Raw genomic sequence first — 25,158 nt, forward strand, 5'->3', positions numbered from 1 at the left:
TGTGAACACTCTGGTCTGAGCAGAGTCAGCTAACAGCTGTTAACAACATGTAGCTGCAGCAGTTACAGGCTGCTTTCAGGAAACTGTAAATCAAAGAGTTGAGTCCAAGCAGCCAGAGATAATCAAAAAATATGACCCAGCTTCAACCAAATCACTGATGGTTGGTGCTGTGTGTGATGTACTTCATCCTCTCTCCCGCCCACCTCCCTCACCGACTGCATCTCTGAAATAAATACCTGGTTCACCCAAAACTTCCTTAAACTAAACAGCAACAAAACAGAGGTTCTCCTCATTGGCACTAAATCCACTCTATCCAAAACCGACAGCTTTTCACTCACTATTGACAGCTCCTCCGTTTCACCCTCCCCCCAGGTTAAGAGTCTGGGTGTCATCCTTGACAGTACACTATCCTTTCAATCCCATATCAATAACATTACCCGGTCTGCCTCCTTCCACCTACGAAACATCAACCGCCTCCGCCCCTCCCTCACCCCCCACACTGCCGCCATCCTTGTAACAGCCTTGTCACCTCCCGCCTGGACTACTGCAACTCTCTACTCTTTGGCCTCCCTCACAAATCACTCCATAAACTTCAACTGGTCCAGAATTCAGCTGCCCGCATCATAACAAGAACCCCCTCTATCCACCACATCACCCCTGTCCTTCAGTGGCTCCACTGGCTCCCGGTTCATTTCCGTATCCAATACAAAGTCCTCCTCGTAACATTCAAGGCCATTCACAACCTCGCCCCCCCATATCTGTCAGACCTCCTCCATGTCCCCACTCCCTCCCACTCCCTCAGATCCTCCTCCTCCATACACCTGTCTGTCCCCTCCGCCCGTCTCACCACCATGGGGAGCAGAGCATTCAGCCGCTCTGCCCCCCGCCTCTGGAACTCACTTCCACCCCAACTCAGAAACATTGAATCACTCCCCCACTTCAAATCACAACTCAAAACACACCTGTTTAAAACTGCCTATTCCCTCTGATGCCACTTGCCCTGTCCCATCCCTTAATCTATTATAATTGTTCTTATTTTGTGTATTTTTTATTTATTTTTATTTTTTCATTTATTGATATTGATGTTTATTCTTGATGTATTCTTTTATCTCATTTGTGTACGGTGTCCTTGAGTGTCTAGAAAGGCGCCTTCCAAATAAAATGTATTATTATTATTATTTACTGCTGTAGAGTGCTACACACTGTGATCCTGCAGGAACAAGGGACAGACACACCATTCACCATAATGTTGCTTTAAAACTAACAAACTGACTCAGATCAAATTTTCATGCTATTTTTCTTATATTTGTCTCTAAAAAATGAAAGAGTTTGAAAGGATGGGGACTACATGTAAAATCATGTTGCTTTAAGTGCCTATAGTGTTTGAATCGACAGGGCTGAGAGGGAGCGACTGCAGTGTGCAACTTCCTACTTCGTCCAATTTCAAACTCACACACTACATGCTGGTAAACTATAAGGCGGTCCCTAATTGTGCTGCCTGTACCGCAGATTACCAGACATCACACTAGGCTCAGGCTCACACTTGCTGCTTGTCCTCCCCATGTGTAGCCTATATAGCTGTGAGAACGTTTGGACTGTTAATTCAGTAGTTCAATTTCTTAAATTTAGGGACTGTATGATTTATAAATGACAGTGCATACGCAATTTCTTCAGCCATAGCTATCCGAACGTGTTCTGCAAACTACAGGTAGCCTACAGATGGATCTAACAGGATGTAAATGCTTCTGTGACTTCCTGTATTTTCTCTGACGGCGGCTGGTAACTGTCCGACTTGACTGCAGCTTTTTGTCACCGCGCCCTGGTCTTGTCCACCTTCCAGGCGAGGCACAGTTCATCTCAAACGAGCCTGCTGTAACCCGACTGCTTTATCCAGAGCGCGGCGCGTCCCCACCGAGCTGGAGCAATGATATTACCAGTTTTTATCTTGTCAGTCACAGGTAAATGTCTATTTACTACATATTGTGGAGTTAATCAACATTGTATTTTATTACCAGTTATTTGTTATTATGTTATTTGAATTGTTTCACTTTCTCTGTTGAACGAAACACGCATTTAAAAGTAGTCTGACACAAGTTGAAATGAAGAGATAAGACAGGAAAAGATAATAATTTGACTCTGATCACTGGTTGATTGTTAGTTCGGTAAAGTTGGAAAGATATTCACAGATTCGGACTTCCAGGATCAATAAGTAAGAGGCGAAATGTTGTTCAAACACAAATGATGCCTCTTTCACATCGTAATAGCATGGACTACGAGCTACAAGAACCAAAAACCCGTTTTGTCCAAAAACAAGCCGTCCTCCGACCCAGACGCATGGCATTGATCTCTACGCGCAGCCGGCGGCCGGAACAGTGCACATGGCCGTCTGCAAATTTCAATTCCAAGAGAGACGCTGCAAACAAAAATCAATAACTTTACTGTTATACAGTATTATGACTCCAAAATCACTCCACACATCAACAGTCTCCTCGTGGTCATACTACAACAGTTGTTTTGGAAAAATATTCTTTTTTATAATTTTGGTGATTTTTTATTGAGAATAATAGCCTAATCAATAACTCCACTGTTATACAGTATTATGACTCATTTGTGCCTTGCTTTGCCTATCTCTACTTCTGCAAATGCCTGTTCTCTGGCTGTGTTTGCATGTAGGCTAGTTTTGTTATAGTGTCAATATACAGCTCAGGTGATATCTGCTCTGTGCAGTCTGAGACAGCATGCCCTTTTTTGGGCTTAAATTTTGCCTGCCCCTGTGGTGTTTGTGTCCTACAAACCTTAGCAAAATGGTTAAATTTCTTGCATTCATTACATTGGCGTCCTTTTGCTGGACAGTCCTCTGTGCGGCTGTGCTCTCGCCCACATGCACATGCACACTCTCTGCTCCTAACGGCACTGTCACCGTCTGACCCGATGGGCGTTTTGCGTCCATGGCGTGCTTGCTCCGTTTTGGTTGTCCTCCTGCTAACTGCATGTACGGACTGACTGGCCATGTTAGCAACAGGGCTAATCATTGTCTTTAGTTGTTGCTGCGATAGCTCATGTGAATGTCAATAGCTTTCTCTAGCGTGAGGTCTAGACCATGGAAAAGTAGCTTTTCACGCACTCTTGGTGAGTTTATGGCAAAGACAATACGGTCTCTAATCATCTCATCGCTGTTGGGGTAATTGCAGTCTTTCACTAACAGCCTTAGCTCAGTTACAAACTGGTCAAAAGTCTCATTTTCCCCTTGCGTCTTTTCGTGAAACTTATAACGTGCAAAAATGGGGTTTGCTTTGGCGTCACATAGGCTTCAAACCTGTCATAGTACGTCTTCAGCAGTGTCCTTTCAGCCGTTGTAAGAGTCCATGTGTTAAATACGTCGCGGCCCTTCTCACCGATCCAAAGGGATGGGGGGATGCTTTTTTCAAATATTTCTCAGATCGTAGACCAGAGCTTTAAACAGTCCCGTGCTTAACCGTACTATGCTATCTTGTGTGCTATCTCGGCCCAGTTCTAGCTACAACTGTATTTTCATCAAAACGAGTGGTCCTCCGGGCTGGACAAATAACATTGGTCAAAATTAGTGAGCCCTGGTGGTTGAACTAATTTTGGGCACACTACACTATATAAGAGTGAAGTATTGGACATTTTTCCCAATAGAAATTCCCAAAATTATAGCAAAGCACATTTTTTCCAAACAAACAGTTGTAGTATAACCAGCAGGAGACCATTGATGTGTTGAATGATTTTGGTAACACTACACTGACTAATAGTGAAGTTACTGAATATTTTTTGTAGCATCTCTTTTCGGGGTTGCACTTTGTAGACGGTCCCTGCGCCCTCGTCTCACAGACGGCTGACCATAGAGACCAATGTTATTTGTCCAGCCCGGAGGACCGCTCGTTTTGATGAAAATACGGTTGTAGCTCGTTGTCTACCTTACTACGGTAGGAATGAGTCGTCGTTTGTGTTGTAACAATGTTTCGCTTATGAGTTATTGATCCGGGATGTTCGAATCTGTGAATATATTTCCGCTCCTTCCTCTCTTTACCTCCGCATCCACAGCACGGTCGGTCAGAGGTGTGGGCAGGTCTGTGCACGCTGACAAGCGTGGGCTATTTGCATATTTTCTAAACATTTAGATTTAACATTTAGATTTAGATTTAGCATTTAGATTGAGCATTTAGATTTAACATTTACATATAGATTTAACATTTAGATTTAGATTAAGCATTTAGGTTTAGATTCAGCATTTAGATTTAACATTTAGATTTAGATTTAGATTTAGCATTTAGACTTAGATTTAACATTTAGATTTAGATTTAATATTTAGATTTAGCATTTAGATTTAGATTTGCCATTTAGATTCACCATTTAATGTGTACCTCAAATGTGAGGAAAATGAGCTAAATGTGAGGAAAGTGAGCTAAATATTCAAAATATATCAGCTAAAAAGTGTGACTGAATTTTTACATTCGGCACCCCATACAGTTCAACGTTACAAGTCTTTGACTAAAAGGTGCTGGTGGTTCCTTGGCTAATGACCCAAGCAGGAGAATGTTGTGATTCCAATGTTGAACAGTGCTGTTCTTGCTGTGCAAAGTGTGATGAAAGACAGTGGACGGAGGAAACTGGTCGCTCCTGTCCTTTGCAAGGATAGCAGCTCAGTGCTAACTTGCTTCTTGTTCCTTGGATTGTGTAGTTAGCTGGTGAGCTTTGTGTTGCAGCTGCTGGCGCTAACTAAGCTGGAATACTAGCAGGACCTTGTGTCGCTGCAGTAAGGAGAAGTTCTTTGGGCCTGCTGGAAATGCAGCTGGCAACACTCAGCAATCCCCAGGGGGAGAGAGGTTGAGAGGAGAGAACAAAGGAAGAAGCTGGAGTTTTCACTATCTGGTCAGTGGGGGTCTGTCATCCTGACCAACAGTAGCTCAAAGCAAAATCTGTACCTAGGTGTGAAGACTGGGGAATTCTGGGAAACGAAGTTCAGTTCAGCTTCATCTGTGGGTTCCGACACACCCCAACACTGAAGGTGTCACACTATCTGGGCTTAGACTGTCATTAAGTCTTAAGTCTCATTTTTTTTTACAGATGTTTCGAATACCCAGGGCCAGATGCATAAAACTCCACTATAAACTATAACTTTGTGTATGCAAAAAGACAGAAATATGCATACGCATTTTTTTAGTCAGATTTATGTCATTGTTCTGTGTCTGTTTGTTTCTGTTTCCTGTTTTACTTTGAAGTTTTACCCTTGCGTGTCTCTTCTTGCTTTTCAGTTCCTCCTGTGTGTTTTCCTTCCTAGTGCTTTTCCACTTGTTTCCTCACCTGTTCCTCTTCCCTCCTCACTCCACCTGTTCCTGATCTCCTTGTTAGTGTCTGTGTATATAGTTTTTGTTCTCCCTCATGTGTTTGTCATTTCTCTGAGGTGTTCCCTGTTGTCTTCTGTCACTCCCTCTTCTGTGTCCTGTGTCCTCCATCATTCCTCCAGTGTCTCCTCCTGTGTCTCCACATTTGGTATGTTTGGATTTTGGTTCCTTTTTTTTTCATTTGATTTGTACTTTGCTTTTCTGTTGCAATTTGTGCTTTTAGCTTTTAGTTGCTCCTTTGTTTTTGGTCCTTGTGATCCTTTTTGGTTTATCTACTTTCCTTGTGTTTTTGTACTTTTAGCTTTATTTAAATAAAGCTCATTTTTCGTTTCCCCTTATCCTGCCTCCTGTGTGTGTTCCTGTGTGTCTGCGCTTGGGTCCTCCATTTTGTTTTACCTTTAGCCTCGACAATTTAGGTTGTGTGTAAGCCTGGTTCTGTTTTATCATCATGGACACGATACAGCTTGATAACCAAAATACACTCTTGATAAATAAATAACAAATAATAATTAATTTTTAAGTTCTTGTTTAGTTTAGATCTCATTCTTTCCCTCATCAAAGCGCATAAACATACATAAGGGTTGTAACCTTTGTGTAGGCAAAATAAATATTAACATCACGTTGAGGTACTTACAAGATTTATTGGTGTAACTTTTACTCTGTGAAGGTTCAGAATGTTTGTTGGAATAGTGTAGGATTTAAAAATTCATCTGTTCAAAAACCTTGAGCAGAAATTTCTTAAATATTGTCTCGATGTGCTGATAGACTTTTTTCCCTTATTTCAGGCGCTGTCTTTTCTACAGAGACACAGATAACAAAGCGGGATGGAGAGACTGTGACCCTACAGATGAACAAATCGATGATTCCTGTTAAGGATTATCTTTGGACCTTTGGCCGAGATAACCCTATTACAGCCATTACCATCGTCACCAATGGAGAAGTCACTCGTGTCAATGGGACCAGATTTGAAAACCGGCTATACACACACGTAGAAACTGCGTCAGTTTCCATCTCTAACCTAACCATCAGTGACAGTGGGATATTTTTGGCTCAGGTCTTTACAGAAACAGGAATCCTGACACAGAGATTTAACCTCACTGTCCTTGGTGAGTGACCTCTTCACAACCTCCAATTTCTTTCATGTAATACATTTAGCCGTCACCTTAAACACTGTCGACACTTGTTGTTGTTCTGAGCAGGTGCAAAGGTTCTCAGAAATATCACTGCAGCCTTGGGTTATAAATACATTTCTGTGAGTTAATGACAATTAAATGTTTGTATTAATTGTTTTTTTGTGTGTTTTTTCAGATAATTCAGTTATTCCTGTTAATGTACTGGAGGGGACGAATGTCACTCTGGATCCTGGAGTAAAGCAACTACAGAAAGAACATACTGTCAGCTGGACACAGGGTCCAGATTGTGTTGGGAAGCTGATAGCTCAGTGGAAGAACTTCAACATCTCTATCGAGGAAAGCTTTGTCGGTGTTGTACAGCTGAACCCACACACTGGATCACTCACCGTTATCAGAGTGACACAAAATTATACTGGCTTTTACTGTGGCAAGATGCTGTGGGGTCGGGAGCCATACATACTGAGACGGTACTTCATCACTGTCTTTGGTAAGTGTTTTTATTATTTTAAGTAAAATTTCGGGTTAATTTAAGTCAGTGTAATCTACAAAACAAGGTCATAAACTTAACGTATCTGAGCAACTGAGTGAAACATTTGGTAATACTTGCAATTATTGTTAGGGCAAGTTAAGTCAATGGCTCATTTTAACCTTAAAAAAAATTTCAAAATTGTAACCCATGTGTTTAAAGGTATACTATGCAGGATTTTACTAAAAAACAATGTATTGACCCATACAAAAGTAATCCCTCTAAATCATTACTTCTGTGGTGGTGTCTGTATCTACAGAGATCGTGCCGTCTGTCTGTATTTTCTTGCATTCAGGACATTTGTAGGCGTCAATGTTTGGCAGTGGTGTGTATCCCACTAGAGCCCGACCGATAAAGGATTTTTAAGGCCGATACCGATACAAATATTTGGTGATTTAAAAATCTGATTGTCCGATATATCAGCTGATTTAAAAAAAAAAAAAAATAAAAAATCCAGAAACACATAACAAAACATGAACAGATTTCCGTAACATTAGTTATTTGTAGTTATTTATGAGTCCTCACTGAAATAATATGATAATGCAGTTTAAAAATAAACTTGTTTGTTTTTATTGTCACAACAGAACAGATGGACATCAAAATATATTAAAGTTCTGATAAATAAAATGTATAAAAATACAAACTTAAGATATGAAACTCAAAGTCCTTTTGAACAAAAACACAACAACAACAAAAAACCTTAATAGACTTGGTAAGGCTCATAAATATAACTTTGAACAAGACTGGAAAAAAAATGATGTTTAGTTCTATAAGTTCTGATAAATAACAACAACAACAACAACAGCAAAATATAAACTATATACAGTATATGAGGTAGTGTACTCAATCAGTCAGTCCTCAATAGCTCCAGTCCAGCAGAGGCAGGTTGTAGTACAAGAAGCAAAGTTTCTCTGCATTCTCTCCTTTCAAAGAGATTCGCCTATCCTCATAAATATTCCCTATGGTGCTGAACACTCTAACACAGAGGACGCTCTTTGTATCGTGGGTCAAGGACACAGGTTAGCAACACCTCTTTAGAGTCCTTAACTTTTGCAAACCTTTTTTGCAAGCTATCCAGCATGGTTTTTTTCATGGTTTGAATACCCCTGATGGTTGGCCCCTCTGACTCCAGTAAACGGCGTAAGACTGCTGTGCATGGTAAAATGCAGGATGTGGATGAGTCTGCTCTACTGAATTCCAGTGTCACCTCCTCCAGTGGTCTAAGGGTCTCTGCCAGGTTCGATGCAATGGACCATTCCTCTGCTGCCATACATGAGAAATGTCCATAGTCGCTAGCATATGCAGTGATGGCTCTTTTTTGTTTGATCATCCTCACCAACATGTGTAGTGTAGAGTTCCACCTCGTCTGTACTGCCTGTATGATAGAATGCTGTGGGACACCTAGCTCCTCCTGAATTTTAGACAGGCGTTGCTGTGCTGTAACAGAGTGGTTGAAGTGTGCAGCAATTTTCTTGAGCTTTGCCAGAATGTCCACCAGCACTCTCTGGGAACTGAGGCCATCATTTATAACCAGGTACAGTATGTGAGCACTGCAGCTCAGGTCTGGCATCTCAACAAGGCACATGCCTTTCACCATATTTGCCCCACTGTCCCTGAGCACAAGCATGACCCGCTCCTCATCAATTTCCCATTCCTCAAGCATGGACAGAAATGTCTCTCCAATGTACTGTCCTGTGTGGGACTGTGACAAGGATTTAACATTTAAGACAAGTTGGACCTTTTTCCAATTCTTATCAATGAAATGAGCAGTCAAGCTCATTAGTGCTTCATTTGAACCTGACCAACAGTCAGTGGTAAAAGAAATGCTGTTTCCTGCATTTTCAACTGACAGCAGCTTCTTTATTTTGCTGATGACTCCTGTATAAATCTCGTCCATCTTCTTTGTACATAAAAATTTCTCTGTTTTTAATGGGTATCTGGGCTCTGCCTTAGCCATAACCCTTTCAAACCCTGCACCCTCAACAACTGCAAAAGGCAGGATGTCAGTGGCTATCATCTCCATCAGTAGTTTGTCCATTTCTTCAGTTCTTGGATCATTTAGAGTCCATTTTGTGGTTTTCTCTAGCACTTGTTTGAGGGTTGGCTATGTCAATGATGTGTTTGGAACTTGAGGCTGTGCATCTTTTTGCGCCTTCTCGTAGATGTCTTTGTGTTTTGATTTAAGGTGTGCCCGCAAGTTGGAGGTATTTTTAAATTTGAGGCTGCCAGATCCCTATGGAGCTAGAACAGTCTCATAATTCATAAATGCACACAGAAATTCATAAATGCACAAAAAAGTTTCACAAATGTATTTGGGGATTTGTATATACATGTGACTCAAAACACAAATACATTTTCAATGCACACACAAATGTGTTTCATTTCATATATAAGTAAAACATATTCACATATAAAAATAAGACTCATAAACATATTTCCAATGCACACACAAATCTAAAAAATAATCACAAATACATGAATGTTAAAGTATTTGCAATCTTCATCAAATACGCATTTGGGGCTTGTTACATTCATATATGAACTGTTGGACCAGTATTTACAAAGTGCTTTTAATTTGTAAACCTCCCTGCATTTGTGTGTGAAACTTTTGAGACTCCCCTGACGTTACTCTGATCCACAAATGCGTTTTTTCTAAGAGGAGGTTGGCTGTAGCCAATCAGATGTCTCCCTCCTTTACAGCCAATCACGTGAGTGTCTCCCCCACGGGGTGATTATGACGTCAGTAAAGGGCGCACCGCAGGCAGGCAGGTAGACCGGTAGCCCGTGCTGTCGAACGTCTCTGCTGGAAGCCAGAGCGATCGCTCTGCTGGAAGCTCGGACGGCGGAGACGAAAAATGGCCTCTGGCAGTTCAAACGTAAGTAAAAAGTACTCATTTCTTGTGAATATTTTACAAAAGTCATATTCCAGAATTAATGACTGTTTAGCATGAATCGTGACGATTAGCGGAGCCGTAGGCTACGGCCGATGACGCCGCTGCGTGAATGACTCCTGACACTTAAACCTAACTTGCTTCTGTAATGCTAACTCTAACATGTCAAGCTGTATGATGTGTTTGAGGACTAATTCATCTAACTAACCAGCATACGGTAGCACCCGAAATAGTAAACACAGCCGATAAACAACCAAACTAAAAATACAGCTGAATGCATTTACTTTCTGTCACTGAAAACAGGTTTCAGACCTGATTTAGCGTCACGATTCATGCTAAACAGTCATTCATAATTCTGGAATATGACTTTTGTAAAATATTCACAAGAAATGAGTACTTTTTACTTACGTTTGAACTGCCAGAGGCCATTTTTCGTCTCCGCCGTCCGAGCTTCCAGCAGAGCGATCGCTCTGGCTTCCAGCAGAGACGTTCGACAGCACGGGCTACCGGTCTACCTGCCTGCCTGCGGTGCGCCTTTTACTGACGTCATCATCACCCCGTGGGGGAGACACTCACGTGATTGGCTGTAAAGGAGGGAGACATCTGATTGGCTACAGCCAACCTCCTCTTAGAAAAAACGCATTTGTGGATCAGAGTAACGTCAGGGGAGTCTCAAAAGTTTCACACACAAATGCAGGGAGGTTTACAAATTAAAAGCACTTTGTAAATACTGGTCCAACAGTTCATATATGAATGTAACAAGCCCCAAATGCGTATTTGATGAAGATTGCAAATACTTTAACATTCATGTATTTGTGATTATTTTTTAGATTTGTGTGTGCATTGGAAATATGTTTATGAGTCTTATTTTTATATGTGAATATGTTTTACTTATATATGAAATGAAACACATTTGTGTGTGCATTGAAAATGTATTTGTGTTTTGAGTCACATGTATATACAAATCCCCAAATACATTTGTGAAACTTTTTTGTGCATTTATGAATTTCTGTGTGCATTTATGAATTATGAGACTGTTCTAGCTCCATAGATCCCTGGCTCACAGAGGCTGTACAGATGTTGCATGTGACTTCACCTGATGGTCCTTTTGTGAAATACTCCCATACCTGACTTCATCCACCACTTGCCATCTGTCAAAATATAAAGTAAACAAGCCAGGTGAGACATCCAAAATAAAAACAAAATTATTGCTGCTACAGCCACAACTATTACTACTACTATTATTATTATTATTATTATTATTATTGACTGTAATAATTTAAAAAATGATATTATTATTATTATTATTATTATTATTGACTGTAATAATTTAAAAAATGATATTATTATTATTATTATTATTATCATTATTATCATCATCATCTGTATTATTATTATTATTATTATTATTATTATTAAACAAGACAAAGGTCACTCCTGATGGTTTTTTTGTGTGTGTGTAATAGTTAGTCCCTATTGAGCTACCTTATAATTACAATGTCAACTTGCTTATCCCTTTACCTGCACTCTTTTAATTCTATCCATCAAGCTACAACAAACCACTTTCAATCATCATTTACTGCCTGCCTTCTAAAATCTACTACTTAGTGATGCACTCAATCCATTATGTGACTCGTTAATGCTGCGGCTGAACGACAGTCAGCAAAACACACTTCTCTATGTCTTTTTCTGTATGTCTAAATGTTCACTCCTCGCATGCCTAACTTACGTTTTACAATGTACGGACTGTAACTACAGATATGCTAGTTATAAATACAGTAATCATTACTTTATTTAAGCAGAATAAGTTCGTTGTGGTTTCCAAGCTCATTAATGTTAGCGCTAGCGGTCTTCCACTGATAGCCATGGCATTAGCTAACTTTGTGGTTAGCTTAAGTCTAAGCCGTAATTTAGCAATGGATAACGTCATATGCTACTGCAAATGATTGTAAAAAAATAACGGGCCGGGGAGAGATGATAGGTCTCATTGCTATAACTGTCACACTATTAAAGAAATACATCTTCAGTCACATTGTCAAGAGTTAAACCGACAGTCAGTCAACTCCTATACTGTAACAATGTAACGTAATTACTAGCTAGCTAATTCCGTTTCACTCTCGGCTTACACATAACAGCAGCAAAACTGGACATGGTAGTCACAAATTTTGTCATGCTTATTTGAGTTAAGAGAGCTGATGGGGATGTTAATTGTTATTCAAGCAATGTATTTCTCGTGACAGTTGCCAACTTACAATGAACACACTTCACTGATCTCAGTCGTGGATAACTGGTTCGCCCTGCCCGACTCTGGCTGGATCAGCTGGTTGTATGGTTAGTTCTAAACACCAGTGTTGCCAACAGGGACGTTTGTAGAGTGTCCTCTGGTGGACAAACTATGCAACGCCAACACTCATAACATGGTTGAAGGGTGTTTTGTCCGTTTTTATTTTATTTTTGAAAAATTAATTTATCGTCCATTATAAATACCGATAGTTCGGAAAATGCCTAATATCGGCCAGGCTCTATATCCCACAGCCAATAACAGAGTGCGAGGACAGAGTAAACATGGCAACAAGGTTAAGCTCTGTTCACGCTACAAGATTTCAGCCCTGATCTTGTCATGCATCTACAGAAGAATATTAGAGCCAGGGATAAGGGGAAAAAATGAGAGGAGGAAGTTTTTTTTTCATTATGCGCTTCAAGTAAAATGTTGAGAATAAAGTCGAAATACAATTTCGTGAATAAAGTCGAAATGTCGAGAATAAAGTCAACTCTTCTGGTACCTCAAATCCAGTTAGGGGAGCAACCTCGGAGAAGCAATGCGAGCTACATAGCTGCCAGCTGTCTACTGGGCGGACTGCCGCTGCTCCACCACCTGGCCTCTCTGCTTCACCTAACAAGCCCAGAGACAATGCAGCTGTGACAGCCAAAGTGTCACTGTGTTTACCAGCAGGGAAACTATGGCTCACAATCCGCAGCATCAGCGCTGTCACTGGCTGTTTGTTTTTACAAACCATGTACAAGAAAAACACAACTACAATCCATTAACACCCGACAGCCACTGAACATAGGACACTTAGGAAATAATAACATGGCAGTTATGCTGACAGAGACTTTTGTGGCCCTGGTAGTCTGCTGGACCGAAAGAGAGGGTGAGATCAGGGCAGGTGCCTGTTCTCTGCTGTCTCCCTGTGTCACACCCCCATGGATGCCCTTATAGTCCTGGTGTACAACCAGAGGAAGGAAGCATTTCTACACTATTTCTATAGTTTTCCAGTCTACTGACTGCTCAAAGCGCTTTACAACACTCACATTCACCCATTCACACATACACTGATGGACGACCAACCTCCTGAGCTACAGCTGCCCACCGTGACTTTTTGGTGTTTTGGTGTCGTAACACCCCTACTATCAAGTATTACTGGATGCTGCCTGCTTTGACTGTGCTCACCAAGGGCTTAACTACGTTTCTCCCTCTGTGCATTTCCTGTTAGTTTTGCTGTGTGTGCTCACAATATGCCACATCTTTATCTGAACCGAAGACAAGCAAATGGTGAGCGATTCCAAGTTCACCCGTCAGCCTCTGAGTGATAGAAAGGTTAGGTTGTTGTATCTCTCCAGGGTTGTTACCTCTTTGCTATGCTCTGAGCGCCTGCTGTCTTTAAATTCTCTTTCTAACCCACACGGACACACACCCACATGCATTCACACACATCACCTGGTCAGCAGATTGCTGGATACCTTATCTGGAACAATACAGCAAGGTTAAGGGCCCGTGTCTAGTATTTTTCAGGCAGAAAAGTGTTGGCTGTGCACTCAGGAGTGCTGAGATGAAGCCTTTGTGCACTGAGAAGAAAAAAAGCAGTAGCACTCAGAAAAAAAAACGCTGGGTGCTGTGCCTTTCCTCTTGACGGCTGCCTGCTGCCACTGACGCTCACTCGTCATTGGGAACAATTGAAAAAGACTCAATTGTTCCCAATGACACCATCTTGTGTCAAGAGAAGTGTGGAGTTGATGGGTTCTGTAAGGATTAGGAGTGTAAAGATTCACTGATATGAATCAGAAATCGGTTAAAGATGCAAGTACATCAATGTGCAGGCCCTGCATCGAAATAAATGTACTATGAATCGGCCGATGGCCTGATTTTTAAATCAATAATCTGTGGACTGAGGCTTATCTTAGTAGCTAATTCTGCACAGTGTCTCCAAATCTTGTACAAAGTTAGATGACTTCCGGTTACGGTGTCTAACTGAGCAGCAGCAGGAATTTGAGCTCCAACCTACTGGGACCTATTTTGCCATCCAATTGTCATCCAACGGACTACTCTTGCTTGAAGATTGTTACCCATACACGTTCTGTTCTAAAAAAGCCAAACAAAACTAAAAACCGACCGAAAATAACAGAAGCAGCTGCTGAGGAGGACTATGCTAGCACTGACTGAACCCCACAAGATGGTGAAGAGGAAATAGACGAAGCTACTGATAAAGGCCAAGCTGATTGGGGGAATAGTTTAACAGCCATTCAAACATAGAGATCAGACTTCTCGACTCAACTACATGAAGTGGTGTCATCTGTCCAAGAAATAAAAGAAGCAATCAGTGTTTTCTCTGTGACTAACTTCAGCCGAAACCAACATAAGCAAAGCTGAAGACGACATTATTGCTCACTAGCAAAGAAACCTCCCCTCAAAACAAAGTACAAGAACTGACCATAAAGTTGGATGATCATGAAAATCGAAAACAGGAGGTCAAACCTGAGGCTAATTGGTCTGCCTGAGAAAGCTGAGGACAGAGATGTGGTAACGTTTCTCCAAAGCTGGCTTCCTGAAATCTTGGGACCGGACACATTCCCAAACCCAATCATCATAGAATGAGCCCACTGACTACCTGGGAGACAAGCTTCAAACAGAACCCTCTGTGCTCTCATGATGAAGTTCCTCAACCATCAAGACAAGGTGCGGGTAATGAGAGCAGCTCGTCAAAAAGGAAGAGTGATGTATCGAGACCACCATGTCATGTTTGTCCCCGACCTGCGGAGACAATATAATGGGTTGAAGCAGCAGCTCCGGAAATGAAACATTAATTTTTGAGTTATCTTTCCAGGCAAGATGAAGATTTTCCACCAAAGCAGTCAGCACCTTTTCCATACCCCAGCGGAGGTGGAGGAATTCAACCAGCACACACACACTCAATTGCGCTAAATATCTCTCACTGCCAGGGCATGCGACGTATCTCCCTTAATAAATAAATAAATAAATAAAATAAATAAAAATACAATGTTGTTTAGTTCTTCAAGTTGTAAGGTGCATGTTCTCACAGATAAGGCAAAATATATAAACCGGGCTTTACTTCAGCAATGATGCTGTCTTGAGTAGGGATTTATATCTTAAACTTATTTCTTGGAATGTCAGAGGCCTTAGGAAATTCATAAAGTTAAAACAATTAATGAATAGACTCAAACAATACAACCTAAAAAATGGTTTTCATCCAAGAAACACACTTACTCTCAAGTGAAACTCCTCGATTAAGGAAGAGGTGGCCAGGCCTGGTTGTCACATGCTCTTTCTCATCACATGCCCGGGATGTTGCTGTGCTTGCTTAATACTGCATATTACTGTTCCACTTCATACACAAAAAAAAATTCTAGATGATGTGGGCTGATATATCATCATGCAAAGTTTGCTGCTAAATCAGGACTTAATTTTGGTAAATTTATATGGCTCCAATATTGATGAAGCAAACTTCTATAATAATTTGTTCTGTTGATCTCTTCAATGCACGGTGATATGATAATGGGGAGTGATTTCAATTGTACCCTATTGCGGCCAAAACTTGACCGATTTTCAGGCTCAGACACTTCCAACCCAAGGAGTAGGAAGTAGGAACTGTTACAGAGATCAAACAACCCTGTAAATAGAGAATATGTTTGTTGTTCAGCTCGGCACAATACCTACAGTTATATAGACTACTTTCTTATTTCTAAAGTTAACGGCTGTATATATAAGTATTCTCATCTCTGATCATGCATTCATTTTGCTTAATTGCTCAGCTTCAGCTACTTTCAAAGGGCAGAATATATGGCATTTAAGGCCACACACAAAATCCTAAGTACCTAGAGTATGATGGTTCAAATGTAGATAACTACTTACATCTGAAACATAAAACATCTGCCTCTGTTAGATGGGAGGTTTTCAAAGCCTTTATTCAGGGTCAAATGATGGGCTGCACTAGAGATAAATCACACAAACAATATTTGCAGATGTTAGAGCTTGAAAGAGACATAAAGACACAAACAAGAACAGCGAGGGGCATCAAAATTCAGCCTTATTAAGAGCCAAATATAACAAGCTATCCACCAATAAAAACCTTAGCAGAACTAATTAGACTGAAGTAAACCTATAACGATCAGGCAGAAAAGGCTGGGAAACTGTTAGCATGGCGTTAAAAACATTGAAAAATGAGAGATCAATCAATGATATCCAACTACAAATGGAGATAAAACCTCAAACCTCCAAGAAATAAATTATATCTTTGAGACTTATTACTCACAACTATACTCATCAGAATGCCATTCAACTACTGAAACGCTCCATAATTCTTTGTGAAATTTAAAGATTTCTTCACCTACTGAAGAAGCTAAAGCTGAGCTGTATTCCCCTATCACAATAGCTGAATTATTTAACACATTTGACATTGAAAGGCAGTATGGCCCCAGGCCCAGATGGGCTACTGATTGATTTATATTAAAAAAATAATAATAATGTATTATCCCCACTACTTGATATGTTGGTAGAAAGCTTCGATTCAGGGGAGTTACCCCCATCTCTTTGCAACACTCTTATAATTGTAATTCTGAACCTGGGAAATCCCCAACTAAATTTGACTCCTTTAGGCCAAGGTCACTGATACTGCATAACTCTGATGCAAAGATAATGGCTAAAGTGCTTGAAAGCACATAGGCTTGAAAAGTATTTGCCTCTCCTCTCGGATCCAGATCAACATGGGTTTGTTAAGGGACGTTAAGCTTTTCACTGTATCTGTGGAGTTCTACATATTATTCATACAAATGCAGCAGGGCTATCGTTAGACATGGAAAAAAGCTTTTGATATGGTGGAACAACATTATCTTCGCAAAATACTTGCAAGTATTATATAATAATTCAGTAGCACCAGTGACGTCCAACAACATAGTATCCAAACCCTTCAACCTTGGCAGGGGCATGTGCCAAGGATGTCCCCTCTCATCACTTCTGTTTGTGCTTGCAGTGGAACCATTGGCAATTGCCATTAGGAGTAACCAAAATGGCATTAAATAAATTATATAGATGATAAAATTGGATCGTTTGTGGATGATATTGTTGTGTTTCTATCGCAGTTGGAAGAGTTAATAAAAAAATTGTTTGATATAATTCACTCATTTAGCAGCTTCTCTGGCTATAAAATGAATGAATAAAAATCTGCTATTCAATTCCTTAAGTATTCCCAGAGATTTAATCCAACTGTCTTGCTTAATTGTAATAAACTCTGTTATACTCTCAATGGGAAGCCTTCTGTGATTACTTGTGCATCTATGTTGTGATAACAGCCGGTTGGATTCACTCCATCGTATTGGCAAATTTAGGTGAACTCCTCCCTGTTGAGACTGTACCCATTGTTTAGTCATTGGTCCATGATCTGTGATTATTAATTAATTATTTACTTTAATAATTACCATTAGTAATTATGAGACAGTCAATAACCTAACAACTGTACATATGTTGTTGAGTTCTTACAGTACCCCAAAAGTTTCCAACAATGCCCGATCCAGAAAATCCAAAAAGTTTATGGAAAAGTAACAGCATCAAAAACAACTTTTGATGTTATTCTACCCACAAGCTCACAGTCATTCTGTAATGTAATGTGAAGGTAATGTTTGCAGAGAGGCACAAACTGTTGTTTTTCTAAGTTTGACAAACATGTCTAACCTGATTTAAAAATCCACTAAACACTAATTAACTGCTACCAATAAGTTTGAATGAGTGTTATGAAACAGCTCAATGATGTCCTTTTCTGTCTTGTAGAACCTGTTTCCAGACCACACATCTCTACAGCACAGGCCAATATATCAACACATTCACTGAATGATGAGAACTGTTACCTGAACTGTTCTGTGAAGAATGGACCAGGTGTTAGCGTGTCCTGGTACAGAGGAGGGAAAAAAATAAACCAGACAAGTAACAAGGACATTTCTTCCAACCTCACCCTCCCTCTGGTGATCAGGAATCAGGATGAAGGCATCTTCAGCTGTGTGGCAGCCAACCCTGTCAGTATGGAGGCATTGACTGTCAACTCCACACTGTGGTGTCCACCTCACGGTACAGGTACTGCTAGCTCTCCCTCTAGATGACTTTATGGTTTTGTTCAGATGCAAGTTAGCAGCTACAATTACATTTCTGTAGGAACAATGGATGAAATGACTTCATGTATGAGACACGCATTGCTCATTTTAATGAAGCCACAGATAATAACAGTATTACTTTCAGTTCATTCAAGAACTTAACTGATTCAGTCCAATCTTACTGCTCTTAGTAGCATCATTTCCAACACAGCATGCAACAAAAAGCTCTGATAAACTCACCGTGCCTGAAAGTCACTACATGGCAGTCAAAGTTTGTGTCCAGCTGGTGAAGCGGCACATTTAGCACCAAGTAATTGAGACCAAATCATTGCTAAAGAAGAGTAAATATCTGTGTTACATTCAGGTGGGCAGAACTGCAACTCCAAATGAATGCAATCTTTATTCCATAATTGCTAGATGTGTATATAATACACAATAATTTGCCATCATGGCCATCATAAGAACTTTTTATGTGTTCCTCCTGGCAGTGCAGTAGAGCAGCAGCCTCATTTATAAAACGGTTCATGGCTTTGGATGTGAACATCGTCTTATGATCATTTCCAATGGAGACCTTAAGTTCGATTCATTAAAGATGTTGAGCATGAAAAAACTTTCCTTAAGCAGGTTCTCAGAATCCCATTCATGTCCCCTTATATAATGCAGCCTAAATGAGGCTTCGGTCAGGAATAAAGATGGACCAAAAGAGAAAATCTAAGTTTTTGGGAGAGGAGATCACAGCGATGGTTGAGGGAACACGTATTATTTAGTGGACTACATAGTGGGTTGACAAACAAAGCCGCACACGCTCCTTGGTAGTGTGTCACTGCAGCATATTGTTCATAAAGCACATTCAAAATCCACCACAGGCTTGGACACGTGTACCAAACTGTGATAACCCCAAATAACCCGCAGGAGAATCACTTAAGTCAAATCTAGACATAGATAAGATCATTTTCACATCAAAGTAAGGTTTATAAATAACTACTAATACATTCTTTCTGCTTTAAGTCATAAAATTAATCTTAAGTCTGTTTTATAAATGAGGCCCCTGATGAGTATAACCCAGGGATCAGCAACATTTATTTTTCCAGAGTGCCATACTGATACAAATCTAGTACCAGAGGCAGAACAGACGTACTGAATGAAGAAAAGATCAGGCTAACATTAACTATTCATAAACAAACATGTGGTCTTACACTTCATGTACAGTATAAGACCACATTAACCTATGAGAATGAATTATATGAATCACAACATGAAAAGCAATGTCTACACATGTAATTTGGCCTAATGGAAACAGTTGAGACATCATCTCTCTTTGCAGAACCATCAAAGTCGAGTGTCATGTCTGATGTTGAACTGGTAGCACTGAGGACAGGTGTTTATCAGTCAGTCAATATCTATAACATGACTTGTTGAAGTTCAATCATGTCTCCGTCTTGACAACCGCTATTGTAACTTATCACTTGAGGTGAGCAAGAGTCAACTTGAGGCCTATTATCTAATCGAAATGTAGGCAGTGCCCTCTGACGGAATCGAGCTAAATAGCATTTAGTCGTTCACCTCTAGAAAGTGCTGCTTCTTATGGATTTTATGGAGACTGTCAAAAAAAAGAAAGATAAAGTTCTATTTTGGCTGAGAACTCTGCACGTGTCGCAGTAGAAATAAGCTAGACTCTGAATCCCTAGATGTTGCGCTGCAGCCTTCATTGACTTGTGCGTGAGTAGCACGTGTCATGCATCCACAGTGGCTGGTTTAACCTGTTAACATGGACGCCGAAATTAAAAGCGAGACATAACGTCACGCAGCTGCACTGCACACGATCCAGTGTCCAGCCTGTTACCGTTACATACAGATGTCTAAATTTCCCTCAGGATCAATAAGGTATCTGTCACCTGTCTCACCTTTTTTCCTGCCTGCCTCTACCATCCGCTGTCCTATAAATGCAAAAAAACAAACAAAGAAAAAAGAATCTGGTATCTCTCTTTACAGTTTTGACATACCAACTGTGGGCATGTTACGTTACAGTAGCATGCTAATGTTAGCATCTTTCTTTCAAAAGACAGCCCAACAGCAAAGATTGACAAAGCACACCTTTTAGACTCAGGGTTAAGTTCTGTCACGCACCTCACCCCACAATGTATTTCAATCTTTAACAATCATAAGAGAAGCAGCTAATTAATTTGAGTGACGATAATGTAACCTCAGACTTCAGAACGTCTCTAAAAAAGTTAGGAAAAATTAATTAAGACTTTTCTGAGATAGTTTAATGATGATATATGGTGACTGCAATGGTGCATGGCAATTATATCATTCTGTTGTAAATGTGTAATTAGATGAGATGGAAATCAACTCACTTTGTGATTAGATGGAATGATGTTTGGGCCATGATGATGTTTATGGTCAAACTGATACAAAACAACAATAATAATAATAATAGTATACTAATAGAAATAATGTAACAGTTTAAGCATTGTCATTCATTTACAGATCTTAAAAGGATGCTGTCGATTATTGGAGGAATTGCTGTTTCCGTTGTATTGGTGATTGTCGTGGCCTGTCTGTACAAGCGAAGATATAAGGAAGGAGCATGGAGTATGTGAATGCAATGCAATTCTTTTTACAGTTTTTTTTTTTTTCATGTTGATCTTTGACCGTTCATTACTATAGCTGACATAGTTTTCTGTGGAAGGGCCAAGGCCTCTGCATAGCCAAATGTTGTGCCTGTTTTTAATCTCTTATTTCTAATCTAGATTGTATGCATTTGAGAAATATGCCGGAAGGAATGCCATCTGAGGCCACCAAAGTTTCAGAGGTATCAATGACAGAAAATGTCATATATATTTTTGTATAAAAAACTTGTGTAACTGTCCTCTGCTCCTATTATTATAAGCACACAGTGAGTCCAAACTGGCTCTTTGTCAAAGTACAGCAGGTGGTGATCAGGTATACAGTGTATACACCTGACTCAGCAAAAAATAACAATTAACAGTTTTACAAGTAACAAAAAAAACAACAGCAAATATATCAGTATATTGTCTGTACTGTATTTTCTGATTTTCTTTCTATGCTTTTATGCGTTTCTGTGCTTCATATTTAAACTACACCTTAATTTGAGAGCCTGTTTTAGCTCGAGTCGTTGTACTTCTTGCATGTACTAAACACAAGCGTTAAATCATACTTGAAGTCTTTGATAGTGTCTAAAGTCTTTCACAAGGTATAGTAAGACGATTTTCTGACTTGACTTTTGGATTCAAGGCCAAAATATGTGTGTGCATGTGATTCTATATTGAACAAAATGTCCCATTGAAACAAAACAACATAATGTGCATTATATGTTCCTCTTTCAGGGCGGTGATGGAGCAGTGGAACAAGATGTCCTGCTGCCAAACAACTGAGGAAGACTTCATCAGCATCAGAATAAATGAAGAGCTTTATTTTTCTCTCACTTGCTTCGAGAGTATCCAACAGGAAGTGAGTGTGGGGGAGAGGGAGGACAGCCATCTGAAAAGATGCTTCAGCTGGACTTTCAGGACTTTGCGTGGTGGAAACCTTCTCTTGGTGACATGTCCTGAAAGGCAAAACCCAGACACAGTTCCCCTTTGAAATCACGCTAAAGACTCAGAAGTCTACGCCTGATATGACTTGCATAGTTTCATGTAGTTTAATGAATAAGTAGTGTGTGTTCATTTTACTACTGAACAGAGGGGTTTATTACAGCATGTAAAAGTCAGTCTGTTTTAACTGCGGTGGACATGTCATGGTTGATGTCATATAATAGCATAAATCTTAATGGGTTTGGGAAACCATCATATGAACCTCCAAGCTGCCATAGACGGTGCTCTGTATTATATCATATTCATGGCTGTTCCGAGGTTTTAACAGAAGTTTCCATAAACTATATTATACTGTAGCTCCCTACTGTAGTTTTATCATAGTCATCTTTCACCTCAACAGGTGGTGGGTTGTCTAAACTACCACAGTTTCAGTTGTGCATTTCTTCAAGTATTTTTTTGGCCTTTATATGGCTTTATTGATAGAACAGCTCAAGAATTGACAGGAAATAGGATGAGAGAGAGGGAGAGTGACACACAGCAAAGAGCCCCAAGCCGGGACCACTGCAGCGAGGACAAAGCCTCTGTACATGGGACGCCCGCTGTACCAACTGAGCTAAACGGCGCCCCAAGTTGTGCATTTCTGTAGGAATACTTGTGGGTTCGATCATTAATAAGTGTCTCATCAGGCGCTTTTAAACATTTGTCTTGATCATCAGTCTCACAGTTATGTAGTCTTGACTAAACAAGCCAGCGATGAGAATGAACCTCAGCCTTCACTGACAGATGTAGTTATCCTGGTTATAATCTTTTTGCTCTTTTTTTTTACATTGTCTCACCTCTCTTCTTCTATGAGGATGGACTTTAATGTGTACTTATTGTAAATAAGCTTTCGGTCACACGAGATGTTGTCATAACTCTAAAGTCATTTAAAATACCTCAGAAGTTCCAAAGAATTGAAAGAGTGACTGGAAAGAATACATTTTATATTTTCTAAATTAATCATCATTACCGTAACTAACAATCATCATCCTCGGTGCTACAATTCATGTCATGATTTCTGTAATGCTTACTTTTGGTAAACAAGCTCGTTGTTGCTGCATGTTACCTTCTAAGTATATAATGTGTGCATGGTTATGGTCAGGATGGAGGCAAGCTCAAAAATCTCAAAGATGTACAGAAACTTTCTATGTAAACAATTTATTACAATCTGTGTGTGAACACATCTAAGTAAATTAAATGTGACTATAATGTTTCAAACTCAAGTCCAGTATCATCTATAACAAGTTTATGCAATCTGGCTAAATTTGACTCAGTTGTGGCCTCTGATCGCAGTAACTGAGGCAATTACCATGAATACATCACAGAAGTAGAAAACTGACTCCTTTAAATACCACAAATGCTAATTGGACCTTTGTCACAGTCTCCTTCAGACAATAATCTTTTCCTGTTGATGCTGTACTTTCAGTGGGAGACATGAGACTTTTGTCCACACAGAATTTTGAACCATAAGGTCATTGTGTCTATTACCAGGTGGCAAAAGCTGCTGAAATAAGATTCTTCACAGTAGTAAAATTCTGTAGGCATTGGCTTTGGACAGCAGGGGGTGTAGGTTCACTGTCTCTCAGAGCTGTGTGGCAGCTGAGACATCAGGGGCCACTATAGATGACAACTTTGAAGTTAATTTATAGTTCCTTTAAGATTTTTGATTATACAGTATATGATAAAAAAGTGTAGCTTCAATTAAACTATCCAACATGATATGACGCAGATGTATGACAGCTGCCACCTAAATCTCCATCAAAAGGTAATGCTGGTAAAGGCTCCATCATTGTGAATTTGGGTTAGAGCTACAGAAGTTTATTCTACTGCTAATCCTAAACTCTCATTTTAAATACAGGATCATTGTTTTAAATGGACAGATTTAATGTTAAGGTCAATAGTCCTCAGTGAAAGAGACACAGGAACAGGTTGTGTTTGATTAAGAGACTTCTCAAACCCTCTTAACGACTTTATTACTATACAGTCTCACTGTGAAACTTTCTCTGCAGTGGAACATGAAAGTAAGTTGGTTTATGTGAGCTTCTCTTCCTCTCTGGATTCAGGTGTTCTATAGCTTGTAAATCAATACTTTATTTGGTCTTATAAATAAATAAATAAATAGATGTTTTTTACTTCAAATGTATTGTGTCCTTGTAGTGATTTTGTGATTATTATTTAAAGATCTATCTACCATTAAAATGGCTTTAAAACAATTTCTCCCGTGCTGCAACACAAACTCTACGCTTTGTGTAACTGCGTGATGGCATCATCAATGTGCAAATGAGCATATGGTGTCATTTGGAGCCTGTGGTAGCTACTTCCATTGGAAAAGAGTTGGCAATAGTATTTATGACATGCCACAGCAGATAACACACAGCAGAGGAAGGGAAACATACAACTAAGAAGATCTAACTAATCATATTTAAGTGTGTTCCAGTGGTTCTTTAAATAAAATATCACAAGAAAATATAAAGTAATTTACAATTAAAGTGCCAAAAATGTGATAAAACCCTTCTTTTTTTCAAAGAAAGAAAAAAAATAGTTCACAGGATACAAATTAAGCCTTTAAACATCACAAACATCAAAATGTGGGTAGTTGAATTGCATTAAAGTGTTTTTATGAACACAGTTCACAGCCAGAGGCAGAACATTTCAGCCTCTTACCAAATATAACAACCAGTTTGTTGTTATATTTACATGAATGACTATGAAAAAGAAATGTGACTTTAGGGCCATTCAGAGAACCCTGTAGAATTTTTCACTAAGATCATTGCATTATTTGGATTTAGTCATGCACAGCCTTTTTTAAATACACAGGCTTACAGGCTCTAAAGGACGTAGCATAGCCCACTAGTTTCAGCACCGTAGTACTTCCTGGTTGCTACTCTTCTAATGACAGGTGATTCTGAACGTCAAGTTGGATTTTGGAATGAAAACTTCGGAAAGTTGACCTGTATTCCAGGACACATTTCATCAGGCACTGAAGAGGAAACTTGTAAAAATATGCATTAAATAGTAGGATAATACCAAATTGTCTGTCGGTGGGGTCGTTTTGTAAGCTCAAGCTAATTTTAACCAAACACATAGCCTAAAATTAATTAAACGTCAATCATACCGCTTCAGTGTGCTCCACAAATCAATACTGCAACACCTGAGGGTCATGATGGCCGAACACCTTGCTGTTGTTGATGCACGTCTCGAGATTGTTAACACAACATTGCCCCCTGTTGCAAGGCCATTGGTTAAACACATTTCCCAGCAAGTTTTCCT

At 39.8% G+C, this 25,158-nt stretch overlaps 1 protein-coding gene across 1 annotated transcript; it reads left to right on the forward strand.

Annotated features, from left to right (window-relative positions):
- Positions 1-1,876: 1,876 nt before the first annotated feature.
- On the forward strand, positions 1,877-23,959 carry LOC141015386 (titin-like). The gene is made up of 7 exons (XM_073489450.1): positions 1,877-1,958; positions 6,152-6,472; positions 6,675-6,986; positions 17,976-18,275; positions 20,783-20,887; positions 21,046-21,107; positions 21,643-23,959. The coding sequence occupies exons 1-7, from the start codon at positions 1,925-1,927 to the stop codon at positions 21,688-21,690; spliced, it is 1,182 nt and encodes a 393-aa protein (XP_073345551.1). The 5' UTR covers positions 1,877-1,924; the 3' UTR covers positions 21,691-23,959.
- Positions 23,960-25,158: the final 1,199 nt, after the last annotated feature.

This window comes from Pagrus major, chromosome 2 (assembly GCF_040436345.1).
Source record: "Pagrus major chromosome 2, Pma_NU_1.0".
Taxonomy (NCBI): domain Eukaryota; kingdom Metazoa; phylum Chordata; class Actinopteri; order Spariformes; family Sparidae; genus Pagrus; species Pagrus major.

Excerpts from the sequence above, each read along its gene's own strand:
- LOC141015386 (XM_073489450.1), top strand. The coding sequence starts at position 1,925 with ATGATATTACCAGTTTTTATCTTGTCAGTCACAG. Across the intron at positions 6,987-17,975 it reads GTACTTCATCACTGTCTTTG|AACCTGTTTCCAGACCACAC; the intron begins GTAAGTGTTTTT and ends TCTGTCTTGTAG. Across the intron at positions 20,888-21,045 it reads ATATAAGGAAGGAGCATGGA|ATTGTATGCATTTGAGAAAT; the intron begins GTATGTGAATGC and ends TTTCTAATCTAG.